At 26.7% G+C, this 24,902-nt stretch overlaps 2 protein-coding genes across 3 annotated transcripts; one reads left to right on the forward strand and one right to left on the reverse strand.

Moving 5' to 3' along the window:
• Window positions 1–541: 541 nt before the first annotated feature.
• On the forward strand, window positions 542–14,007 carry LOC135925590 (protein MTO1 homolog, mitochondrial-like). 2 transcript variants are annotated; one of them, XR_010571679.1, is made up of 12 exons: window positions 542–767; window positions 816–967; window positions 1,011–1,212; window positions 4,285–4,577; window positions 5,748–5,860; window positions 6,598–6,701; window positions 6,938–7,158; window positions 7,494–7,752; window positions 7,957–8,131; window positions 9,155–9,268; window positions 9,744–9,840; window positions 13,618–13,659. XR_010571679.1 is itself a non-coding variant. In XM_065460997.1 (12 exons), exons 1-12 carry the CDS (start codon window positions 575–577, stop codon window positions 13,754–13,756), a joined length of 2,082 nt encoding a protein of 693 aa, XP_065317069.1. In that variant the 5' UTR covers window positions 542–574; the 3' UTR covers window positions 13,757–14,007. The 2 variants fall into 2 exon arrangements, 1 of the variants encoding a protein (XP_065317069.1); XM_065460997.1 differs by having other exon boundaries at window positions 9,135–9,268; window positions 13,618–14,007.
• A 1,073-nt stretch (window positions 14,008–15,080) lies between these two features.
• Window positions 15,081–21,315, reverse strand: LOC135924781 (eukaryotic translation initiation factor 3 subunit K-like). Its single transcript, XM_065459889.1, has 8 exons — window positions 21,193–21,315; window positions 21,039–21,146; window positions 20,866–20,986; window positions 20,751–20,825; window positions 20,638–20,704; window positions 17,848–17,928; window positions 17,283–17,408; window positions 15,081–15,206 (listed from the first exon to the last, which is right to left on the reverse strand). Exons 1-8 carry the CDS (start codon window positions 21,261–21,263, stop codon window positions 15,169–15,171), a joined length of 687 nt encoding a protein of 228 aa, XP_065315961.1. The 5' UTR covers window positions 21,264–21,315; the 3' UTR covers window positions 15,081–15,168.
• Window positions 21,316–24,902: the final 3,587 nt, after the last annotated feature.

The following is a 24,902-nucleotide window of genomic DNA, read 5'->3' on the forward strand; positions in this document are numbered from 1 at the left end:
TCTTAGGAATAATTAATATTTTAAGTTTATAAATCTTAATTATATAAAAATTATAAATAATATATAAATAAATAATTTTATTAAAAATATTATGTAAATGTTACATATATTTTTATAATTACATAAATTATAGAAACAAATTAAAATATTTAGCTGAGATATATTCCAAATCTCAAAAAATAGACAAATCATAAATGCAAACAAATTCTTTTATTAAGAAAAATTAAAATACTTTTTTTTCCTAAAAACATAAAATATGTAATGATTGCATTTAAAATTAAATATATATAAGTATAATGTAATACCACTCCGAAACTCTATAAACTATTTTTATTGTATACCAAACATCACCTGATAAAATCTAAAAGAACAAGAGAATAATATTGTTTTCCATCTTTTTTTATGCGAAAATCAATTATTAAAATGTCCATAAATATCAATTATATATCAACAGATACAACATTTAAGCTTGATTTCCATTTTTGACGATGAAGTTTGTGAAGATTTTCGAAATTTATCCTGTTTACCTTTTGCATAACATTTAAATAATCTCAACAACCATCCATCCTACCATATGTTATTAAAAAAACATTTTTTTCATCTGTATAAAAAACCAAAAAGGTTTTGCAAAACACATACCTTCCATTTTCAAAATTATTATGACGTTATAATAGTCGGTGGAGGACATGCTGGATGCGAGGCGGCCAGTGCTACAGCTAGGATGGGATCCAAAACTTTACTAATAACCCAAAAAATTAAAACAATAGGTAAAATTTTATATCTTAATTATATATAATAAATTAAAATTTTACCAGGAGAAATGTCCTGTAACCCTTCGTTTGGGGGTATTGGTAAAGGTCAATTAATGAGAGAAATTGATGCTTTAGGTGGACTTTGTTCTCATATATGTGATAAATCAGGTGTTCAATATAAAGTTCTCAATACAAATAAAGGTCCAGCAGTTTGGGTATTTGATATTCATATTATACATATATTTTTTAATTTTAAAGGGTCTCAGAGCACAAATAGATAGAAAACTTTATAAAATGCATATGCAAAATGAGTTATTTAATAAAACTCCCAATATAAGCATTTTAGAAGAAAGTGTTGAAGATTTATTGATCAATGAAAATGAAACTGAAAAGATATGTGAAGGTGTAATATTATCAAATCATCAAATTATAAATAGTAAAGCTGTTATAATTACTACAGGTTTAAAATAAATAAAAATTGTGTGTTGTTTTATTTAGTAATTTCTTGTCCTAGCTTATTAGTTACCCATTTACTGAACTGATTAATTCATTTGCCTAACCATTTTAGATGAATTTCAGATTTTAATTTAAAAAAATTATTTGTGTTTATTCTGAATTCTCTAAAATTTTTAAGTTGCTTAACCTTATTATAAAAGAATCAAATTAATAGAGAATGAATCAAGGATATACATAAAAAATTTCAGGTAGGGACTGAATTTTTAAAATTGAATTTTTTTTATAATTGTATATTAGCATAATATTAATATTTTTTATTATGAAATAAACAAATATTTTACAGAATGGTAGTATATTAATGAATTGTACATTTTTATTTCAAAAACAAACCTTTCCCTATTTTAATTGTTTCTTAAAAAAGAATATCTAATGGAAATAGAGGAATATCATTGTATCTATTTTTGGCTAGCCATGTGCACATTTAAATAACGACTAAAAATATTACAAGCATAATCTCTTGCAAATTCAAATCGCCCATTTGTGGAGCCATTGAAATGCAAATAAAAATTATAAATAATATTACAATTTACAATTGAAAATTACTATCCTGATAGATGAATCTACTACTTTGTCAAATAAACCTGCCTTGGTTATTTATGTCAAATCCTAGGTGCCCACTTATACTGAACATATTTTTAAACTTCTAGACTAGACTGAACTGGAAGCCCTTACTGGATCCTCTTATATCCGCTGCATTTTTTGAAAATTTTTGGCAAAAAATTGGATTTTTTGTTAGCATTGCACCAGTGTCACGACTGGGAATAAATTTGATGTAACAAAATCTTTGCACACTTCCAGTGGCGTAGCTAAGAATTTTCCTTAGAGGGGGTCCATACATATAAAATCCTGGGGGCTTCGCCCCCAGACCCCCTGCCCCCAGACCCCCTTTAACGGGCCTTCGGCCCTTTTGCCCAGCCTTCGGCCGGGTTTATCTCATAACCACATCTTCGACAATATATATAAATATTTTTAAATGCATGAATAATGTTATTATAATTTAGTAGATAATGTTATTATAATTTAGTAGATAATGTTATTATAATTTAGTAGATAATGTTATTATAATATTAGTAGATAATGTTATTATAATTTAGTAGATTATTCTCAATGACTTTATAATAATACTACCCAGAATAAATTCATTAGTAATATAATATCCTTTCACAAACATCAAAACCAGAAAAATATAAATATTAATGGTATTTATTTGATACAAAGTCACTTTTAAGTCTTTTGAACGTATAATCTATAAAAAAAATTTGCTCTGGGAGGGGTCCAAACCCGAAAACTACCCCCGTAGCTACGCCACTGCACACTTCACTTTGTCCAGCGATCATATCCTGTCATTGTTTAAATCACCGTTTAGAAGTCATATGTAATAAAAAGTGATAAAAACATTTATTACTTCAAAGCCTTTATTGACGCAATATATAGTTTATATAGCCAGTCTAACATAAATCAAAAAGCTTAGGATCAAGTAGTATGTGAATTGGGCATTCAGTTTATGAAAATTGGAAGGGTACTTGATATACGATGGTTTTATCACTCTTCATGCTGTTAAGGCAGTTTGGAATAACTGAGACGCTGTATCATAAATTCAGAATATTTTAGCAACAGTGTAAAGTAGAAAGCGGAGAATTCTTATCAGATCTCGCCTTGATGTATGATGTTTTATATGAATTATACAATATATCTTTAAAGCTTCAGAAAAGAACAATCAGTTTACCTAACGCTGAAAAATCAATAAACGAACGATTCATGTTCTAAAATCGTTTATGGATATGCCTGGTAGGAATATTTTGTTGCTAAGAATTAGGTTATTTCCATTTTTTTTGTCAAAAATGACTTTTACATTAATCGATATTTTATAATTATAGTTCTATTTACATAAACCAAAATATTTATAAAATTGCTTTCCTGTAAAATTACAATAAGTGGGGATTGAATAATCTAATTCTCGATTTCTAAAGGAGAACATATTAAAATATCCCAAAAAGCTAATAGAAAATAAAAGGTTCTTTGGTATTAACGAAAATAAATTCATTACTACCTTAATAGACAATATGCAAAATATAAGTTAATGGAGGCTAATTCCCGATAATTTTAGTAATTAAAGAAACTAAATTAAATTATACGATTTTAGCTATCTTATCTAGTATGGAATATTTAGAAATAGATAACAGGCTTGCAAACCCTCTTCATTATAGGGAAGAGCAAATTAATCAAATTTGTTTCCTACTTAAGCTCGATGTAGATCTCGCCATAAATGGGATGAAAGAATATTATATGCCTCCGTGATTTGAAAGATTTTAAAAATTGTATTACCATATATTACTGCTGCTAAATGTGAGCGCAGCTTTTACCTTATGAAGGTCATTATGCCTGATTTGCTTGCAAGTCTTATGATAAAACATCCTTCCAGTTTAATGATGAAAAATGTTAACGGGCGTCCTCTCAGTCAGTGGAATTCTTCTCCATATGGTGTATAAAATACATGCGATTCTGAAATTTAGGTCGCGCAAATAAGTTACTAATTTTATTCGTGTAACTTGGGCATGCACGTTTAATAATATTAATGTCTAAATTAGTAACAGTCTAGTTAGGACGCGAGATATCATTATTAATTAGAAAAAAATAGATGCTAGATGTCTGCAGGCAGATATTTGGCTCATCCACCCATACTACAAGATGGGAGTGGACGAGCTTAAAAAATTTGAACATTAGATGGGTGAGTGGGAGGCTAAAAAATGGCTGACAGGCAAGCGAATTAGCCATATTTTTTTTAGGCTAAATGATCAGAGCGTACTTATTTTTTTTAAAATAGGTGTGCGGGCGGGTAAATTTTAAAAAAATTATGGGAGGCGAGCGTGTCAAAAATTTAAAAAACAGGGTAGGCGTTCGGATTAAGAATCCGCCCAGACCTCGTAAATACTATATAATATTATTTTTTTAAAGTCTAGATATAAATATAATATTTGTTTTTTTTTCTTATCTACTAAACTGGACATGTGAAAAGGAACATTTTTAGGTGGTCAAATAAACATAGGCTTGACCACATTTCCGGCTGGGAGATTAAATAGCAGTGACCGGCACAATACCGAAATACACAATCCTGAAAATATTGAATCAGCCAGCGAATTGAGACGCACGTTTAAAAGGCTCGGGTTTAAACTGGGAAGGCTCAAGACAGGCACTCCACCCAGACTTTTAAAGTCATCTATCAATTATGATCACCCATCACTTCAAAGTAATATGGGTGACAATATTCCTCATCCCTTTTCTTTCATGAACTCCGACGTGTGGATTAAGGTAGATTTTTTTAAAAATCTTCTTTCCTTTTTTACCAATTTCTTTTTTTTCTCCACGTTTTTTAAACAGGTACCCCTACTAATTTTAATTTCGGACTTAATTAACTCAAAAAGTTGCTTTTAGAATTTTTATTTTCCCTATTAATATTAACATTTTTAAAATTACCATCGTGATTGAAATTAAAATATAAAAATTTTCGAATATGTATTATCAAATAATATTGATTATGTTCAAGTCTGATTTTTGTTGTTATTTCCAATATTAAGGTACATCTGTCTAACTCAGCATTCACAGTTAGGGCGAATTCGAGGTGAAGTATGCAAAAATAAAGCATATTTTGATAATTTGCCGCGAATTCACGCTAACTATAAATTCAGGAAGATGTTTTTCATTTTTTTAACCATAGAATTTTTAGAAGTAAAAATAAACTATGAGGCCGTTTCCTGATCTATAATATTTTTAAACAATCATCTGTTTATTTCTAACCAATCAGCTGTTTATTTCTAAAAAAATTATTTTTAAACACTTATCTATTTATTTCTAAACATTCGTTTGTTTAGCTATTTATTTATATAGCTTCCTCTAAATAGCCTAAAAAGAATATAGGTAAACGGTAAATCAGCGAAAATAATATGTTAATCTGTACCGAAAAAAAAACAACCAAAAATAGTGGTGGTATAGGTTAAAATCTGTTTAACCTGGTCTGAACAGAAAAAGCTTCAAAAATAAGACGAACCAGGACACTGCCTGAAAGCGTTTTTTTTTCATCTTTCGATTTTAATACTTCGAATTTGAATTAGCGATAAGGATAAAACCTTAATTAAAATTATTAATCTTTAAAAAAAAATAATAGGAGCATTTAAAAAAAAAATTGTATGTTATGTAATAGTAGTGATGTAAAATCGCTTTATTTGAGCCGATCTTTAAAACTAACCTCCATATTTTAGCCAGAATAATATTGCCTAAGACTCGAGAATTTCGCTAATAGATGTCCAAACCTTTGTGCCACTATGAGCAAAATCTTTGGCTTGCGTAATATATTTCTGAGCCGTTTTAAAAATCGGCCTAAAATGAAGTCATTTTGCATCATTATGTAAAAAGAACCAAAAAAAAGTATTAAAAAAGAATACATATATTTTAATTCCCAATCTTTGCAATTTATTTTTTTAGCCAGAAAATCAACTTTTATGTCACCTAACGTCGACGAACGCAAAAGTTCACGAAATTATAATGCAAAACATGCATTTAAATAGACACGTGAGAGAAGAAACCAAAGGGCCTAGGTATAATTCGCGATAATTACTTTTAAACTTCTTTTCTTCCTTTTTTTTTGACTTCTTTCGGGTCCCAATAATTTTTTTATAATTTAAATCATTTCCCGCTTATAACATTTTAAATATGATCTGTCAATACCACTAGGTTTGCTCTCAAAATTTGTTTTTTTTAAAGGTTTACAAAATTTAAATAATTTTTAAAATCTAAATTGTCAAATTTTTGATACTTACATAAAATATTATGTTTTGGTCATTTTTTTTCGATTGGAATAAAGCGTATTTTTTTTTAGTTTCATTAAAGTTTTGAAATATTTTGTTATAAAAGTTTTGGGGACATGACCTTATATTATATAAAACATTTGATAAATCTTTAGAAAAATTAAGTTTAGAGGAAAGAGAACCTTTCTTTATCCTCAAAATCATATATGGCTGTTTCCAAAACTTGTTTCAAAATTATAAGAAACGTATTTAAAACTATAAAATTTTTAAAAAAATATGTTTTGTTCATATTTTTATAATATATATATATGCCTTATTTAGTGTTTTTCGATAATTTTTTTATAATATGATGTTTTAGGTCAAGCCTAATATTATTTAAGTTAAATTGGGTTTTTGATAATAGTTAAAAAAAATTGAAAAAGAATTAATAAAAAGAAGATCTTAGAGGAGATTATTAATCGTCCATAAAATAACAACAAAATTAACTTATAATGGATTATTTTAAACTTTTATCAATAAAACCATAGATATTGCCCATCAATAGAATCTAAAATTTTGCGTTTTAATTCGGCTTCTCACCCTATTTGGCTGGAACCAGAGGGTTTTGATAGTCCGCTTATATATCCACAAGGTTTAATGACATACATTTTTTTGACTAATATAATAACTTTCAATATTGGTACAGAAATTAATCAGCTATTTTAATTTTAAATATCGAATCTGCAAATTTAAAAATAGTCGATTGCCTATATTTTACAAGAAATGAATGAATGATCTGGCTAATACGATATTTAAAAATCGGCACATCTTCACTAGTAAATATCAAAAGTATTTTTTTTAATATTTTGGTTATTAATTCTTTCCTAGGCATGTCTTGCACGCTCCCAGAAGATGTCCAAGTTCGCGTTTTCCAACAAATCCCTGGTTTGGAGAAGGTTATCTTTGCCAAGCCGGGTTACGGGGTAGAATACGATTATATAGATCCGATAGGTCAATTAGATCTTAACTTGCAAACTCGGCTTGTTAAATCTCTCTTTTTGGCGGGACAGATCAATGGGACAACTGGTTACGAGGAAGCGGCATCCCAGGTTTTCACACCGCTTATAAATGGGGCCTAGCTACATTGATTTAGTTAATTTTAGGGCTTATTACTTTTATTTTAATATTCACTGATATTAAAAAGATAAATGCATAAAAAAATAATGGTGCCGATGTATATTAATTGAACACTATAATGGCATCATTAATAAAAATGTCGATTTCGACGCACTTAGTGTCAATGTACGTTAGTCTATGCAAATTAATTTTTTTCTTTTCATGACAATTTAGATTAATTTCCAGCCATTTCGTTATATTTATTAATTTTTTAAGAGTTAAGATTTAAATAACAACTTTAAAAAAATATAATTTTTTTTAAAACAAGGGTATTATGGCAGGTATCAACGCTTCTATTCATTGTAAACTACTTCAATCCAAATCTCCCACAGATGACGTCACACATCATGAAAATGTCGATAAATTAGACTATTGGAGTATGGCAAGAACAGATGGCTATATAGGAGTTTTGATAAATGATTTGGTGACACTAGGAGCCCCTGAGCCATACAGAATGTTTACCACGAGAGTTGAATATAGGATGTTACTCAGACCGGATAATGCCGATGCGCGATTAACAGCCAAAGGTTTGCTTTAAATTTAAATAGCTGAGAAATTTTTAAATTATAATTTATATAAAGTAATATATAATGTTAATCGGGCTGGATAATGCGGATACTCAAATAATTGATAAATATTAGGGGAGAATGAAGAAAGGAGATGGGAGAGGGAGGGGTTGTAGATATTGTATAATGATTGCTTAAATCGGGATATTCGTTGGCTTGCAAAAGGGTATCATTTGGGCTGCGTTAGTCAAGATCGGATGAAACGATTCCAATTCATTCAATCAGAATTAGAAGAAGCTAAACAACGCTTAAAATCTGACATAATATCTCCTCAGGATGCTAATTCTTTTTTAGCTTCCATTTCAAATGAAGACTATGGGAAAATGCGTAAACCTAGAAGGTTTCAAACATTACATTATAATTTTTTAGCATTTAACTTCATATTGTTTTGGTAAATGTATTTTCTTATGCCACCGATCAAATCTTGATTATAAAAAACCAAAAAAAAATATATTTAAGATAGTCTCGGACCATATATAATTTATAACTTAAAATAAAAAGAGATCAGAATTTAGAAAAATATTAAAATCGGCAAATATTTGCGAAATTTTTCATACCAACTAAACGAAACTGCATGATTTTATAACTCATTTAACCGAATTAAAGATTATTTTGTATTAGATATAGCATAATTTTTTAATTGAACAATGTGTATCATCGTTAAAATATATAGCATTATTTATATATGACTAAAAACATTGATAAGTTATCTTACAACTAGTCGCACAATGATATCCTCAATATACTATATCATGATCCGTTAAAGTCTTGAAAAAAAATATTTAAAGAATTAAACGTGCTTACGAAAAAAATATAACAGATAAAGAAAAATTACCGTTAAAAAGGTAATATTAACGATTCGGTCACTATATACAAAATTTAAATAAATAGGTTTTGATAAAGGGTATAATTTTTAAGTATATATTATCTCCAATCAATTTTAGAGGCCTGAAGGCACTCCCTCTCCCCGGAATGTTCCGCCGTATCCTGGGGTTTGAAATTACAAACCTTTGCCAGGTCTATAAATATCTTTTCGGGGCGATTTTTTTAAAAAGAAATTTAAATTATATTAACTAAAATCAAACGGAAAATCGTATAAATCAACTAAAATCACGTGGAAAATCTTATAATTCATATTTTTTTTAAACATTTTTTTACTGTTTTTCAGTTTCTCATTGAAACAATTATATAATAGGCCAAAATTAATCAGAATAACAAAAATTTTAAAAATTCTGGGGCCGGTCCTTATAATAAAAATTTTAATCGGGCCGAGCTTAAAATTTTGACATTTACAGGTCTGATTTATATACTATTTATCATTATCAAACATCATTTACCCGAAGTTTTTTTGACTTGCTATCAGCTCGAGAGGTTACATTGCAAAATTTGTCAAGATATTTTCCCGAGAAAGGCTATCAAAAGTTTATTCGAGAACCACTAAACATTAACACCGTTGCAGTGAGATGCAAAATAGAAGGTAATTTTTTTTTAAGTTTCGGATTTTAAAAATTAAGGATGTTACTTTATAAAAAACTTTATATTTAAAGCCTTCCAGTGGCTAATGCAATGATGTAAATATATACTACTATTGGCTATTCGTTAATTAAAAGTGTCCATACATAGGAGTGAACTGTAGCGCCATTTTGTGGTTTGCGCTTCCAACAATTGTCTTTACTTATTAATATATGAATGCACATTAATACATTTAATCGACGTGCTACAAATTAGCGCTACAGCTGACTCCTATGTATGGACATTTTTAATGCATTTTATGAATGAATCATCAATGTGATAAGCTAATGTCACGAAAAAGATACACTGAGATTATAATGTAAGTTTTACATTTTTAGGAATATTACATTGAGATTATTGAATGGTAGTTTTTTGGAATATTAATTATTTTATTTGGCATCAACCATATGCTTAAAAAATATTTTTCTTCTTTACGAAAGCTACCTACGACCGATTTTTGAAAGAAGAACACGAGGATATAATGGCCTTGAAACGAGACGAAAATATTATTTTCTCTCCGAACATAGATTATGAAGAGTAAGGAGAATTATATAGATATTTTAATAAATAAATTATAGATAGTATTAAATATGATTATTGTCTACGGAACACCATTTCGGTAAATAGTTCCATGCTATAATGATATTTTTAAATTGGTCAAGTGTTGGTATATACTCGATATAAGCGAAGACCTGACTTTGGCTAGTGTTTTGCTTTTTTAAAATATAATGCTAAATTTCACAATTTTTTTAAAATTCGTTTTAAGATATATGTCAGGGGCGTCGCTAGCCTTTACAATCTCAGGGGGCTCAACTAAAAAATAATTATGGGCGGCTTCGCCCCCCAGGGGTTTATATTAATTTATTATACTTTTTTAAATTTGCTAACTCTCAACAATTATTCTGAATTTCATATTTTGTCGTTTATTATATTATGGAAAAATTAACTTAAACAATATGAGAAATTTCTAAAAATAATATTTTTTAATACAAAATCTATTTATTACAGTAAAAAATATTTTCGATTGCTGATATAAAAAATTGCATCTAAAGAATTACAAGTGATAAAAAAGGTTAATTAATTCATACAAATGCCTCAATTGATAATGGTTTTTAAAACAATATAAGGCAATATAATTCTTAGCAACTTACATTGACATGAAACTATCTGTTACCATTTTAGACAAAGTTTTATAGAATGGACTAATAAAGCAAAATTTATAGACCTAAACCAAATCAACAATTCTTGAAGAAGAGAATATAAACGACCAATCCAAATCATAAAACTATATGGTGGTTAGAGCTTTCTTTTAGGTGACATGATAAGAGCTAGATAAGTAAGCGAAAAAATTATTGTGAGATATTAAATTTCTAAAAGATTATCTTCCATTTTAAATGATATTTAAACGACTACACATTGACCATGATTATCTAAAATATGTTATCATATGCTTTCAGCAGCTGTAGTAATAATCTTAAATTACATAGAAACGCAAATAATTTATGCTGGTTAATTTGCAGTAATAGCCATGACACTCACGATGTAAACTAATATCAGAATTTAATATGTTGGATATTGATAAAATAAAAACACTAAAAATCTTTGGAAGAAATAATTATGCAAATATATTGAAGCCTGGAGTTATTTACTCGGCAAGGATGCCATATTAGAAATGAAATATTTTCTAACTATAAAATAAGGACCAGAATGATATGATGAAACAATTAAGATTTTATATATTGTTGCACCACCTCTAATTGGTATATTATATCTTAAAATAATAGTAGTTTGTAATAATATCAAAAATATATAAAAATTTAACTCAAAACTGTTTTTCTAAAAAGAAAAAAATTACTTTCCTAAAAACACGTAAAAAAAGAAAAAAAAATATCAAATTTATTACATCTATTGTAGAATGAATAATAAAATGTTTAATTATTAAAATTATTTATAATTAAATAGATGGCGTTAAATACTTAAATGCAAATTGTTACTATATTTATTATCAAAAGTATTTATATAAAATTCATTATAATATTAACTGTAATATATTATATAACTGTTAAAAGTGGATTTTATCTAATATTTTATAAACAACTGTATATAATAGAGCATTATAAACTATATGTCTAATTACTTACTTTTTATAAAGAAATCTCTTATACTTATTTGGACCTTGAAAATATTTTTAGGAATAGGTATGATAATAAAATTTAAAAATAAATATAGTTGATTAGTCATTTTAAACTCAGCAATTACAATATTAAATTTTTTAGTTTTCAATTATAAATGATTATAATTATATAATTAGGGTTATATAATAATATAAATAATAATAGTCAATTAAGCTTCAACTGTTAATGTTAAATTAATATTTAGTGAGTGATATTCTATTATTAACACAAAATTTGATTGCAAGCTGACATAGTGAAAATATAATTTATATGTATTCTAATCTAATATTTAAAATAGTATTCATTTAATAAATATTTAGACAGTTTTATTAATTTTTAAATAATAAAATTAAATCAATATATTACTTAATAGAATTATAAAAGAAATCGCAATAAAATTTATTTTTAATTCAAAAGGTTAAGATTCCATTAAAAAAATTTTTTTGCTTCAGGGGGCCATTCAAATTTTTCAAGGAACTCGAGCCCCTGCCCCCCCCCCTAGTGACGCCACTAACATATGTCTTTTATAATCTGCTTGATTTCCTTATATTGAAGTGATTTGTTCTTTTTAAATCTTCAACATATTTTATATTTAAGTTCTAAAATTTGTATTCTTTGAAACATTTACATAACTTTTACTTTATCCATTAACTTTAATGAATGATTTTTTATTATTTCTTTTTTTATAACATATGACTTTTGTTTTTATAATATAATCCATTAACTTAAAAATATAACTTTATTATAAATGATTTTTTTATTAAAATAGATAATAGATAAACAATTTAGAATGTTATGTATAGCTTAATATAATATAAAATAGGAAAAATGATCTGATAACCAATAATAAAATATCATTTGGAATGAATTGTAATACTTGTAATAAATTCCTTTTCACATTTTTCTTTACTACATATAATACATATATGGGGTAGGGTTAGCTTCAATAAAAATAGTGTATATGTCGTAATAGTATATGGAATTCATTATTTAAAATCATTTACTGAGAGCAATTTTTAAATCTTAAGAATCTGATTTTACTTTGAGAGCATTTTAACATGTACAGACAGAGTACTTGAATTTCAGCCAATTTTGTCTAGAAATGTTAAAATACCTTTAACTTATATCCCTTTTTATGATAGATTCTTTCATATAGATTTTTATATATTTAAAACACCATTAAAATCAAAATACAATTTCATAATTGTCCTCCAAAAAGGAACCATAATTTAAATTGAAAGATACACCGGAAATTGTCTGAAATTTGTAAGGTAGTTAGTATCTAGATATGCTGGATTATATTTCGGGTGAAGTCATATTTTCCAAATTTAAAAATCACTTTCAGTAAATAAATTGAGTTTCCAAATCCCCATGGATTAGATATCTGAATACGACATATGTGTATTTGTTAAACGTTTCGATTTTTAAACACGGCTAACCCAATATTCTAGCCAAAATATATTACGCAATCCTCAAGTTTTCATTAATAGATGTCCAAACCTTTCTACCTTCTATATGCAAAATCTCTAGGATTGGGTAATAGTTTTGACTAAAATATTGGGTTAGCTGCTTTTAAAAATAAAAAAACAATATATATGGGCTATTTACCAACACCGGCATTCCGTAACAATAGCCTACAATATTGTCACTTATACTAGCCAAAATCTCATAGCTTTCCCCCTGCATAATTTGTTTTAAGCCCTCCCCAAATCTATTAACTAATTTTTTTTAAAAAATTCCATATTTTTATAAAATCGCGTTAACCAATGTGTGATAAATTCATTGTAAATCTCGTTATCACATCATTTTTGGCCATCGCACATTTATCTCATGTAAAATATTTGTAAGGAAGGTTTTCAGCGTGGCCTAGAATTAATCCCTAGGATTTTAGACTATTGTCAATTTATCTGAAATTTTATTTGCTTAGTAAAATACATAAATGTTAAATTGATTAGTGAGAGAGGTATAAATATGATGACTACCCAGTCAGCTATAATACTTTTGAATCTTGGCTCTTAACGTTTTAAATTATATAGCTAAGTTTTTGAACCAGTTTATCACAATTATATATTATACCAAATTACTTGATCAAAAATATTTAATATATGACTTGCCTACCCCCCCCCCCCATACAATAAAGTCCTTACTTAAGCCTATCCAACGAAATAAAGGAAAAGCTCAATCTTTATAAACCTTCGAATATAGCTGCCGCAAACAAGATACCTGGTATGACACCCGATGCATTACTCAGATTATTACGTTTCACTAAAAGGAATTAAAATAAATAATATTTTTTAATATAATTTGTAGAATCGGTTTGTAGCAAATATTTTCGGCATTTTTTAAATCAAAGAATAAACTTGTTAATACTTGTTTTTGCGATCGAATATCTTTTCAATAGTTTATAAACAAATCTGTCCTCCCTTAATTAGGTAAGCGAATTATAAATATTAAATTGTCAGATAACATAATGCATATTTTATTTGTAATATTTTTTCGATATATAATATTATATTTTTTTATAAGACTGAATGGATTATTGTAAAAAATATAAGGCGCATTATTTAAATTGTAACTGTGTTAGAACTTAAATATAATCGAATTTGATAATAATTTACTAATTATTCCTGTTTTGCGTTTATCGCTGTAAAAGAATGTTAAATTCTATTACTATAATATTTTATTTACACTTATTTAATTTTTAAAAAGAGGGAATTTGGTTGAAATCACGTTGGCGTGTGGTTGATTTTTATAACAATGGCGCGCAAAATATTTCAATTTTTTAAAAATATTTAAGAACCAAAAAAGGCTTATATATTTTTTTTATTGGCGATTCCAATTATAAAATACACAGTAGCACTGAAATGAAAATATTATTAAATGTCATAACACAACCTAGGCATAGTATATTAATTATGTTCGGAAACATTTCTGGAGCTACTAAAAATCCGATTAATGATGTTTTTGTATTTATAAGGAATTGGAAAACATTATCTTAAACGTTCAAGCTACGAATCGGATCTCATAGAGGAGCCTTCCAAAATTTAAAGAAACAATTGAATTTCTTACAACATAAAAAAGGGTCTACCTTGAATTTTGCATTATTTTTTAGGAGCAAGATAGAAATCTATTTATTATGAAATGAAGGATCCGAGATTATTTCACCTTAAAGAAAATATATGAAAAATGTAGGTGTTAGTTTCTTTATATGACTCGATTTTATTTTTGAACAGTGTGCAAGCAGTCGATAGTTTCATGGGTGCATAGGTCTAGATATAAATTTAGAAATAAAGAATTTTCGGCTCACCTCATAGCTTGTGCTATTTTTTCACCTTACCACTAAAGAGTTAAGGTAACGTTTTAAATATGCAAAATAGCTCAATTTCAAAGGATTAATGAAAATAAAACGATATATTAAACTATCGTTTAAATGCTAATGTATCAAGTTACATTTTTTCTTACAATTTTAAATTAATTATTTTGGCACAACATACCATAAATTTTTATATATAAAATTAAAACAAATTATTTTAATAAGAAATAAAAATTAAATAAGTTTAATCTTTTTTATTATCACTGCTAATTATGATTGATAATACTCATTCTCGAACAATTCCTATTTTATTAATATTCATTAACAAAAATATACAATTATAATAATTGAATTAATTAGAATTTCTTCAACCAAAATTCAGACAGTTTTAAGAGCAGGCATAAGTTTCTTGATAGCTTTAATATTTTTTAAATAATAAGAAAAAATCATATATTGAATGTTGATTATTTAAGCATTTTGATAATTTTAAGGAAAAACGGTGACCCAGTTCATTTCAAAAAAAAAATTAAAAAATAAAATTTTCTTTTTTACAATTCTCCAAAAGTAAAACTAAACCTTCGAATTTTAATGAATATCAAAAATTTTCGTTATTAATTTAAATAAGCCATAATATATTAACAATTAGAGTTCAATAATTGAGATTTAGCAAAGAAATAATCAAAAGACATTCATTGAATAATCAAATGAACTAATTTAAAGATTAAAACAAAAAATAACTTTAATTAAAATTCCATATCTAAGTCTCAAGGATAAGGTTTCCAGTAGAGATCTGCAAACATGGGCATCGGGTTTTAAAAATAATTTCGGGTCGGGCATTTTGGGACAATAAAAAATTTCGAGATCGGGTCAAATAAATTTTTGAAAAAAAAAAATTAGAGCCAAACAGGCAGGGATCCAAACCGAACCATTTAACCGAGAAAACCCGGTATTTTTTTATCGAACCTAAACCTCTAAAAAAGTTTATAGCCGAACCTGAACCGAACCGCTAAAATGCCTCTGAACCGGTTCGAGTCTCATAATTTTATGCTTATAAAATAATGTGTAAGTTATTATTAGTATTGCAAAAATTTTTATTATATTCGAAATGTTTTAAAGATTATTATCAATCACATTTAATTGATAAGTGTAAGTCATAATTTTTATAAACTTTAATATATTGCCATTTCACAACATTTTTTAAATTTTAAGCTTATAAATTATAATAAGTAGTGAAAAATTAAATCCATCATATTAATAATGACACATCAAATCTGATATCATACTGGCAGTGCAGGCTACCCAAGTAGTGTGGAAAGATGTTTTTCAACAATTAAATTTATATTATCTCATTATAGATGTAATTAGACGAATTTTGAAAATATATTAATTGCGGCTTAATAAATTTTAAGTAAATGTTCATATTAAAATTAATTAATGATATTTATATTTATAATATATTTATAAATTAAACATTCTTTTATAATGTGCAATTAATAAAAATGAAGGATTTATGTATGTGTTTTTTATTTTAATTATGAAATAAAAAAAATCCCTATACATAATTCGAATGTAGGTTTGAATACAAAAGTGTTCAAATTTTTAGAGGTTCAAACCGAACCGATATTTTTATCTTTTGCAAACCGAACCTGAACCGTTATTTTTATCCGAACCTGACCTGAATCGAGAAATTTGTTTCGGTTTGGATCCCTGCATACAGGTCTTAAAAAATTATTTCCGATGCAGATCACTAGTTCCCAGGCCAGAATATTTGAATGCGGGAATTTTTAATTTAATTACATATATTCATGGAAAGGGTTACTCTTCCGTTCCCTATTTTCTAAATGGCGACCGATATGCATCTACGATCTACCCAAAGTTTTTTAAAAAATATTCCATTATGCAAAAAAAATCAATTTGATAAATTATTATATAAATGTTTTGAGTAGCTTTATATTATTTTTATTAGAAAATATAAAAACCTAGTGTTGTTAACTAACTCGATTTATAAGGACTTTTAAAAACGGGTAACTTAATATTTTAACCAGAAAAATATTGCCTCCTTGAGATTTCGCTTATAGATACCTATCCCTTTGTGCCATTCTTTTTGGATAAATTGAGTTAGCCGTTCTTAAAAAAATAGATTAAAATAGAACGGGTTAACCACACTATAGAAACCGGAAGCAGTATTTTTAACATAATGATTGGGATTGAGCATGTTTTTTTATTTGAAAATTTGTTTTTTTTCAATGCAAGCCTGGAAATTGACCAAAAATGGAATGATTTTAAAAATCGGAACCAGCTTAAAAATGTGAAAATAATTAAAATTCTCGAGTTAACATTTTTTTAAAAATTGAAAATCCGGGAGGGCTTATTAAAAAATTTTTTTTCAAATCCAACCGAGCCTAGAATATTTTTTACAACTTTAATGATGAAGCAGCCATTAATAAAAAATAACAAGGAAAGGGAATTTTTATTCAATTCAGATTTCTTACTGTCAATATCAAATTTCTCTCCGATATTCTTGTTTTTTAGCAAAGAAATTCTGGTTGAATCCATGATGATATCATCGAACTCTTGTTTCCACCCCATGTTGTAAATCAGCCTATCAAATGATGGATCTTACAATAATTAGAAAAATATTTATGATATATTATTACAAGCTAAAAAGAAATATATAAATACAGACTGGTGTTGTTGTTAAAAAGCCCAATTCGGGTCTATTTTTAAAAACGACCCAATCAAGAATTTAGCCAAAATAATATTAAATAAGCCTGTAGATTTTGCGCAAAGTTGGCAGAAAGGCTTGGACCTCAATTTGTCAAATCGCGAGGCTTATATAATATTATTTTGGCTAAAATCTTAATTGTGTAGTTTTCAAAAATTGACCTAAATCAGGCTTTTTAACAAACGTGTGTGTGTGTAAGGGTGCATTTCTCAGCGGTTAACAAAGGTTACCATTAAGTATTCATTATTGATTTAATTGAATTATTAGTAAATATATAGGTAAATTTATTGAACCATATACCAAATTAACTATAAATTATTAATAAAGGATACCATTATCTTTCATATTGACTTGCTCTAACACATAATTCCTTTTCACATTTTTAAAAGTTGAAGCTATGTTCCCAAGAATGACTTGATATAAACAGATAAATAAACAATTAAAATTTAACTTATAGCTGAATAAGGTATAATTTAAAAATCTGGGTAAAAAAATTACACCCTATGCTAGGTCTAAAAATATATTTCTAAAAAAACTCCTACCTCATCATATTTTCTATTTCCTTTTAATTTTGTTTATATGGTATAGACAAAATTCTATATATAACAAAAATTTAAAATCTGGGCTGATCTTACAAGTTTAAAAATGAGAAAAAAATTAAGGCCATACAAAAAGATTTCTGCAGGTCTTAAATTATTATTGATGATATCATATATTGGATGTGTTTTTAAAGTAAGTTTTCATGAGATGGTTGAATTATAGTAATCTGAAAGAAATTCAATAATATTTTTAATCTAATTAAAATTGATTATAAATTGTTATTTCTATTTCTGCAAATATAGATGATTTTTCTGTAACAAAATAGTGGATTAATTTGCCATTATCTGATAGATATGCATTTGATAAAGTTTTTCATTTCTGATAAATTTTGATATAATTATGTTATTTGATAAAAATGTTGCTAGTTTTAAGTTTAAAGAATAAAAATTTCATAGTTATATTATTTATAAGAATGTACTGATTTTGTCAATATTGAAATAATTCCATCAATAACTTTACAACCCGATCTTCTCAGATTTTGTTAAAATTTGATATTTAAGTTAATGAATAACAATTGATGAATCCAAAATATTAATAACTCTATAAAAACTAGAGATATAGGGCCTCAAAGTGGGCCATTATTTAAGAAAAGGATTTAGAAAATAACAATTTAATATTTGTTTCAAATTGAATAGGTTTTGCCAATCCAAAACATAGGATGATTTTATTTGTCATTACCAACTCCTCTTTAACCCTCTATTGCGTACATCATATTTGAATACACATAATATAAAAAAAGGTATAAATTTTAATATAAAATCACTTACAGTTTAATACACATGATGTATAATAGATATACATATATTTTATTTATTTCTATAGTTAATTTTACCAAAAATAAAAGACAGCTATTAATATGAAAATTCTAAAATACATAGTTTAAACTTTCGAATAGTTGCATTTTTTCCATTTTATAAATTATGTCATTTCTCTGATTTTTAAGGAACAGGAAGTTAAAAACCTTATTAAATAAAGGTAAGAAAAATGTTTTATATATAAATAGATTGTTATATTCATTAATAGTGTTTAAAATTTAAATTTTAAGGTACATGTACCCAGATACATAATGCACACAAATGCAATATGAATTTAGGCTTTTTTGAATATTTATTTTATATTATTAAATCTTCTTTATTTGCTATCTATAGTTAAAATGTACTATATTCCAGAAGATAGTTCTGATTCTAACCTTAGTGGTTCATCAGATGAGGAAATTCTTGATTCAAGATCAGCAGATGTTGATTCTAGAAGAAAAGGTTTTTTACCTATTGGTACCACTACATTCCAATTTTAAATTGTGTTTTGATAATAAGTTCTGTGGTATAGAACTTCAGGTATTAATCACCCAAAAGGAAGTATAGCTTCTGTAAGAGCTAATACAATATAACAGTCAGTTTCCAACTGAAAAAGAATCCTAAAAGATGGAGCTGGATTCACATAAGATCACCTAAATGGTATCACTATAGTGTTCCATATACTTGATATGATGCTCATAAATCTTGGTTAATGTATAGGCAAGATTTTGTAGCTTTAAAGGTACCGGTAAAAGAACAGATGCCATTATTAACATTTAAAATTTCAATAGCAAATACTCTTTAAATGTAACAAAAATATGAATGCTAGTGTAAAAAACGAATATCAATTGACACCAAATAAAAAGAAAAATCTAGCAAGGGATCAACAAGTCTTATTATGCAGAAAGAAATAAGACAGGGTTTAATAGTACATTGGCCAAAATATAGTAAAAAAGCTTGATGCAAAAACCCTGGGTGTAAATTGGTTACAAAAGTGATTTATACCAAATAGGTGTATCATTATGTTTTACTACAAAAAACGATTGTTTTAAATTATATAAAAATTAATATAAATTTGTTTTATTACATTAGTTATCAAATAATAAATTTATATGTCTTTATTTTGTAAAAGGTTTGAAATTGAAAAAATGTGGTACTTTTTACATGCATTGTGTATTTAAATATACAAACTGAAATTTTTTTACGGTTTAAAATTTTTTTTTAAAATTATTTTTAGTTTATTAATTTTAAAAAAAAATTATATCCTCTATTGATATTTCTCTCAATAGTGGGTTAAAATATTTTTGTTTGATATTTTATGTGCTAACAATAAAGATGATTAGGTTATGTAAAATTATATGTCAATCATGAGAGCCAATTTCAAATATACACATTTATAACTAGACCATTTTAATATTGGCAAAAAATCAGTGCAATCCTAATCATTTGACATTGAACTGGATAAATTGATATTAGAATTACATTATTTTCTGTAGATTTTGTGGAAATTCATAAAAACTTTAACAAAATCAACTAAATTAAATGGAAATTTGTTAATTTTATGCAAAAAATGCAAAAGGTCATTTCATTATTAATCAATAAAATTTAAAGATCTGTAACTCCAAAAAATTATTGGGCCCTGCATTTATAAAATGATCCACTTTTTTTACTATTCATTTAGGAATTTATTATTAATATATTATATTAAAATATATATAAGTATATTACAAAATCTTATGGTATTCTCAAATTCATGAATGCCTTTGATTAGGGTACTTTTTACATTTAATAATTCCTATATTTATTTTTTAAATATACATATAAAATGCAAATATATCTACCCAAAATTTTACATAATCAGCATTTCCTAAATAATTATTTAATTTTAGGATTGTTTCAATATTTTCATTTAGAATCTAATATTTATTAAACGATTGGAAATAATTCTATTATTACTAAGTCTTCTGTAAGTAAATATTTGCATAACAAAAAATCATTTTTAGGAATTTTCATAAGTGCCTTCAACAAAATACAGGAAGCTATCATAGGGTCACTATATGAAGGGAATAATTGATACCTTAAAACAATAAAAATTAAATTAGCAATGTATAGGATGCCATTGTATATACAATTTTAGAATTGCTAAATTAAGATCTAGATAATATTCATCTTGATTTTTCATTTCATATTCTATATATATTTTGCATTTCTCCATAAATTCTGGATGGTATTCAACTCTATATAATATGATATAAGTAAAAAGAGATAACTAATCAATTTAACCTTGCTTCAGTTTGAAGAATAATTCTCAATTCATCTTTGAGAGACTTTATTTCCATAGTTTGATCAATCATAGTAAAATGTAAGTTAGTGATAAAGCGCGTCCGAAGTGCATTTTTCAATATAAATAAATTACGTTATCCGTGAATTAAAGACCTCTGCTCTCTGACTATAACAACAGAATTAGATTCCTATTTCATCTAACTGGAAATAAATCAATCTAGGTGAAGATAAAAAATGAGCAACCCTCTACACGTTTTAGGGCAAGCAACACATACTTGTTAGTATGACATACCTAAAACTATTACTTAAAGGTCTATCTAAGAACAAATTGGGCAAAAAATGTCTATACCCGAAAACCAGTGGAGTCGCTAGGGAGCGCACAGGGGCTCGAGCCCCCTGAAAAATTTGAATAGCCCCCTGAAGCAAAAAATTTTTTTTTAATGATTCCTTGATATCCCCTTGAACTAAAAATAAATTTTTTTAATTGCTCCCTGAACAATTTCTTTTATTCTATTGAGTAATATATAGGTTTAATTATATTATTTAATAATTAATAATATCTAAATTTTTAATAAATGAATACTATTTTAATTATTAGATTAGATTAATACATATAAATTATATTTTCACTATGTCAGCTTGCGATCAAATTCTGTGTTAAAAATATATCAATATCACTCACTAAATATTAAATTAGCATTAACAGTTGAAACTTAATTAACTTTTATTATTTAAATTATTATATAACCCTAATTATATAAATATAATCATATATTATTTGAAAATTAACAAATTTTATATTGTAATTAGCTGAGTTCAAAATGACTAAACAACTGTATATTTATTTTTAAATATTATTATTGTTATATAGAGATAACGGTGGTGATAGAAATAACGGTGTAATTTTTATTTATAATAAATTTATTCTAAAACTAAAAATGATACTAAAAATAAATATTAAATATATAAACAAACAATTTAAACGAAATACATAGTTAAAGGCTAACATGTTTAAAATAAAAACAATTTAAGTTAAACAAAATTTAAAAAGTCAATCTCGATTAACATTCCCCTTCTGAAAAGCCTTCCCGTAGTCCATCTGAACTGGCATAGCAAGCTTGTCGTCCAAATAATTTATCATTTTGATTGCCAAGTTGTTGCATCTGTCGTTTTAATCGTTGGCTTGTTTAAATCGTAAGCTTCATATCTCAATGGTTATTATTATCAATTTTTTGAAATTGTTATTATCATTATTATTATCAAATAGGATGTTAGGATATATAATAAGAGAATTGATCAAATTTGGATGTTAGAATAATAAAAGGATAATAAATCAACAAGATTGTTAGATAATATTTTTAGCGTTTTTATTTTTTTAGCATTTTTATTTTTATTTTTCGTTTTCCAATTTATTTTTTTGCGTTTTAGTATTTAATTTAATTTTTCGTGTTTTAGTATTTAATTTATTTTTACATGTTTTAATATTCTAAGTTATATAATCTTTTAGATAAACAGTTTTTTGTCTACTTCGTATCGGTCTAGGAGTCGATATTACAATATTTTTATCATTAGTTTTAATATTTTTGTCCACACTTCCGTCCTTCTTAGGAGAGTCGTGGTATGCATGAATCCCCTTGTCATCTATATCGTGACCCAGGAAGCTAACTTTGTTTTTAAAAATTAAACTTTTGGAGAAGTTAGGTACTAACCGTAACGATAATATTCTCTCAAAGACCTTTTTGATGTTGTTTAAATGTGCTTCATCGTTATTTCCAGTTATTAATAAGTCATCAATATAAAATATGACATCTTTCATATCACCGAAAATCTGATCCATGATTTGTTGGAATATAGCAGATAAAGTTTTCAACCCAAAAGGAAGTCTGGTAAATTGGTAGTATCCTTTATGTGAAGATATAGTCAAAAAAATTTTGCCATTTTTATCTTTCGGAACTTGTAGAAAAGCATTTTTGAAATCGATTTTGGTATTTTTTTTTCCTTCTGAAAGTTTAGCTATAAGATCATTTATACGTGGAAGTGGGTATCTAAAGTCTTCGAGAGCTGGGTTTGTCTTTAAAATCTGCTCAAAGCTTGATGCTCCCATCATATTTGTATACGGCGGTTAGAGGACTCGCCCATCGCACATCATTTACAGACTCAATAATTTTTTCGTGTATCCATCTATTCAGTTCTTCGCCCACAAGATCAATCTTTGAATACGTATACGTCTTGGTGGTATTATTTTAAGTTGGGCGTCACATCTTAAATGTAATTTGACATTTACTTTGTTAATTGGTTCACTAGTAAATTTGGATTCACAATCTTTAATAAGTTTATTGATTTCGTCTTCATAATTGGTGTCGACATTCCTATGAATTTATTTAAAATATTTTTAAAGGCATTGATTCAGATTCTTCCTAATAATGCGTTCTTTCTTGACTCTACAACTACTGCTAGTAAATATTTAGTGATTCCTTCATAACTTACTTTAACTTGAGTTGTCCCGATGATTTTAATTAAGTTTCCGTCGTAGACTGTAAGCCGCAAACTGGATTTCTTCATTTCTCTTATACCAATTTTTTTAGCCATATCATGAGGTATGATGGTATACTTTGATCCAGTGTCAACCTGCATAGTAGTAGTAACATTATTTAATTTCAAAGTAGTCATAAAAGCACTGTCATCACCTTTGTCTGTATTTTCAGCCAGGTTGTTGACATTGAAATCATTCTAATTAATATCTTTGGCAGTGCCAACTTTATTTTCCCCAATTTCTTCAATGTTCATATTACAATTATTGCTACGTAGAAGTTTTGATTATCATACTGGATTTGTTTTCTTTGATTAAAATCCTTCCACCGATTATAATCGTCATATTCGATTTGTTTTCTTTGGTTATCCATATTATGCCACCTGTTGACTTGATTGTTGTTATAAGATCGGTAGTTATTATGATTTTGATCGTCACATTGAATCTGCCTCTTCCGATTATAATTAAACCAGGCGTTGTTCCTACCATAGTTGTTGTTCCTACCATAGTTTTTGTTCCTACCATAGTTGTTGTTATAAGATTGATGATTATTATTATGAAAGTTTCTGTTGCCATTGTTATACCGATAATTGTAATTTTGATAGTTACTATCATTATACTGATTATTTCTTAGTTGTTATTATTATAATTGTTATTGTTTCTAACGTTACTAAAATTCCTATTCCTGATGTCGTTAACATTACTAAAATTGTTATCACCATAATTTCTATTCCTACTGTCAAAATTTTGCCTCAAATAATAATTAGGTCTATTATAGTTACTATTAATCTCATTCCTATTAGAAGTACTTTGGATATCTAAATTCTTATCATTATTTCTATTATTATCATTATTTTTTTATCCCTACTAAAAACATATTTAACATTGTCACTTTCTGATTTAATGTTAATACTATCTAATTTTCTTCCTATTTCAATCAATTAATGTGTAGTTAATATTTTTATTTAATTTATTTTTTATATTGTCATTTAAACTAGATGTTCACAATTTTTCTTTTATGCGATCATCATTAATAAAATTACATTGTCTACTTAATTTAGACAGTCTAAAAAACCAATCCAAAAAAGATTCAATAACACCTTGTGAATCAGGGTTAAACTTCCCAGTCAATATCCAAACATCTTGACTGGGTAATAAAAATTTTAATTTTTTAATAATA

This window comes from Gordionus sp. m RMFG-2023, chromosome 2, assembly GCF_954871325.1.
Source record: "Gordionus sp. m RMFG-2023 chromosome 2, tfGorSpeb1-WG-v2, whole genome shotgun sequence".
Lineage (NCBI taxonomy): Eukaryota > Metazoa > Nematomorpha > Gordioida > Chordodea > Parachordodidae > Gordionus > Gordionus sp. m RMFG-2023.

Excerpts from the sequence above, each read along its gene's own strand:
- LOC135924781 (XM_065459889.1), bottom strand. The coding sequence starts at position 21,263 with ATGATTGATCAAACTATGGAAATAAAGTCTCTCAAAGATGAATTGAGA. Across the intron at positions 20,826-20,865 it reads ATTTACTTACAGAAGACTTA|ATTCTAAATGAAAATATTGA; the intron begins GTAATAATAGAA and ends AATAAATATTAG. Across the intron at positions 17,409-17,847 it reads AGTCAATATGAAAGATAATG|ATCCATCATTTGATAGGCTG; the intron begins GTATCCTTTATT and ends AATTATTGTAAG.
- LOC135925590 (XM_065460997.1), top strand. The coding sequence starts at position 575 with ATGTTATTAAAAAAACATTTTTTTCATCTGTATAAAAAACCAAAAAGG. Across the intron at positions 768-815 it reads CCAAAAAATTAAAACAATAG|GAGAAATGTCCTGTAACCCT; the intron begins GTAAAATTTTAT and ends AAATTTTACCAG. Across the intron at positions 4,578-5,747 it reads ACTCCGACGTGTGGATTAAG|CCAGAAAATCAACTTTTATG; the intron begins GTAGATTTTTTT and ends TTATTTTTTTAG.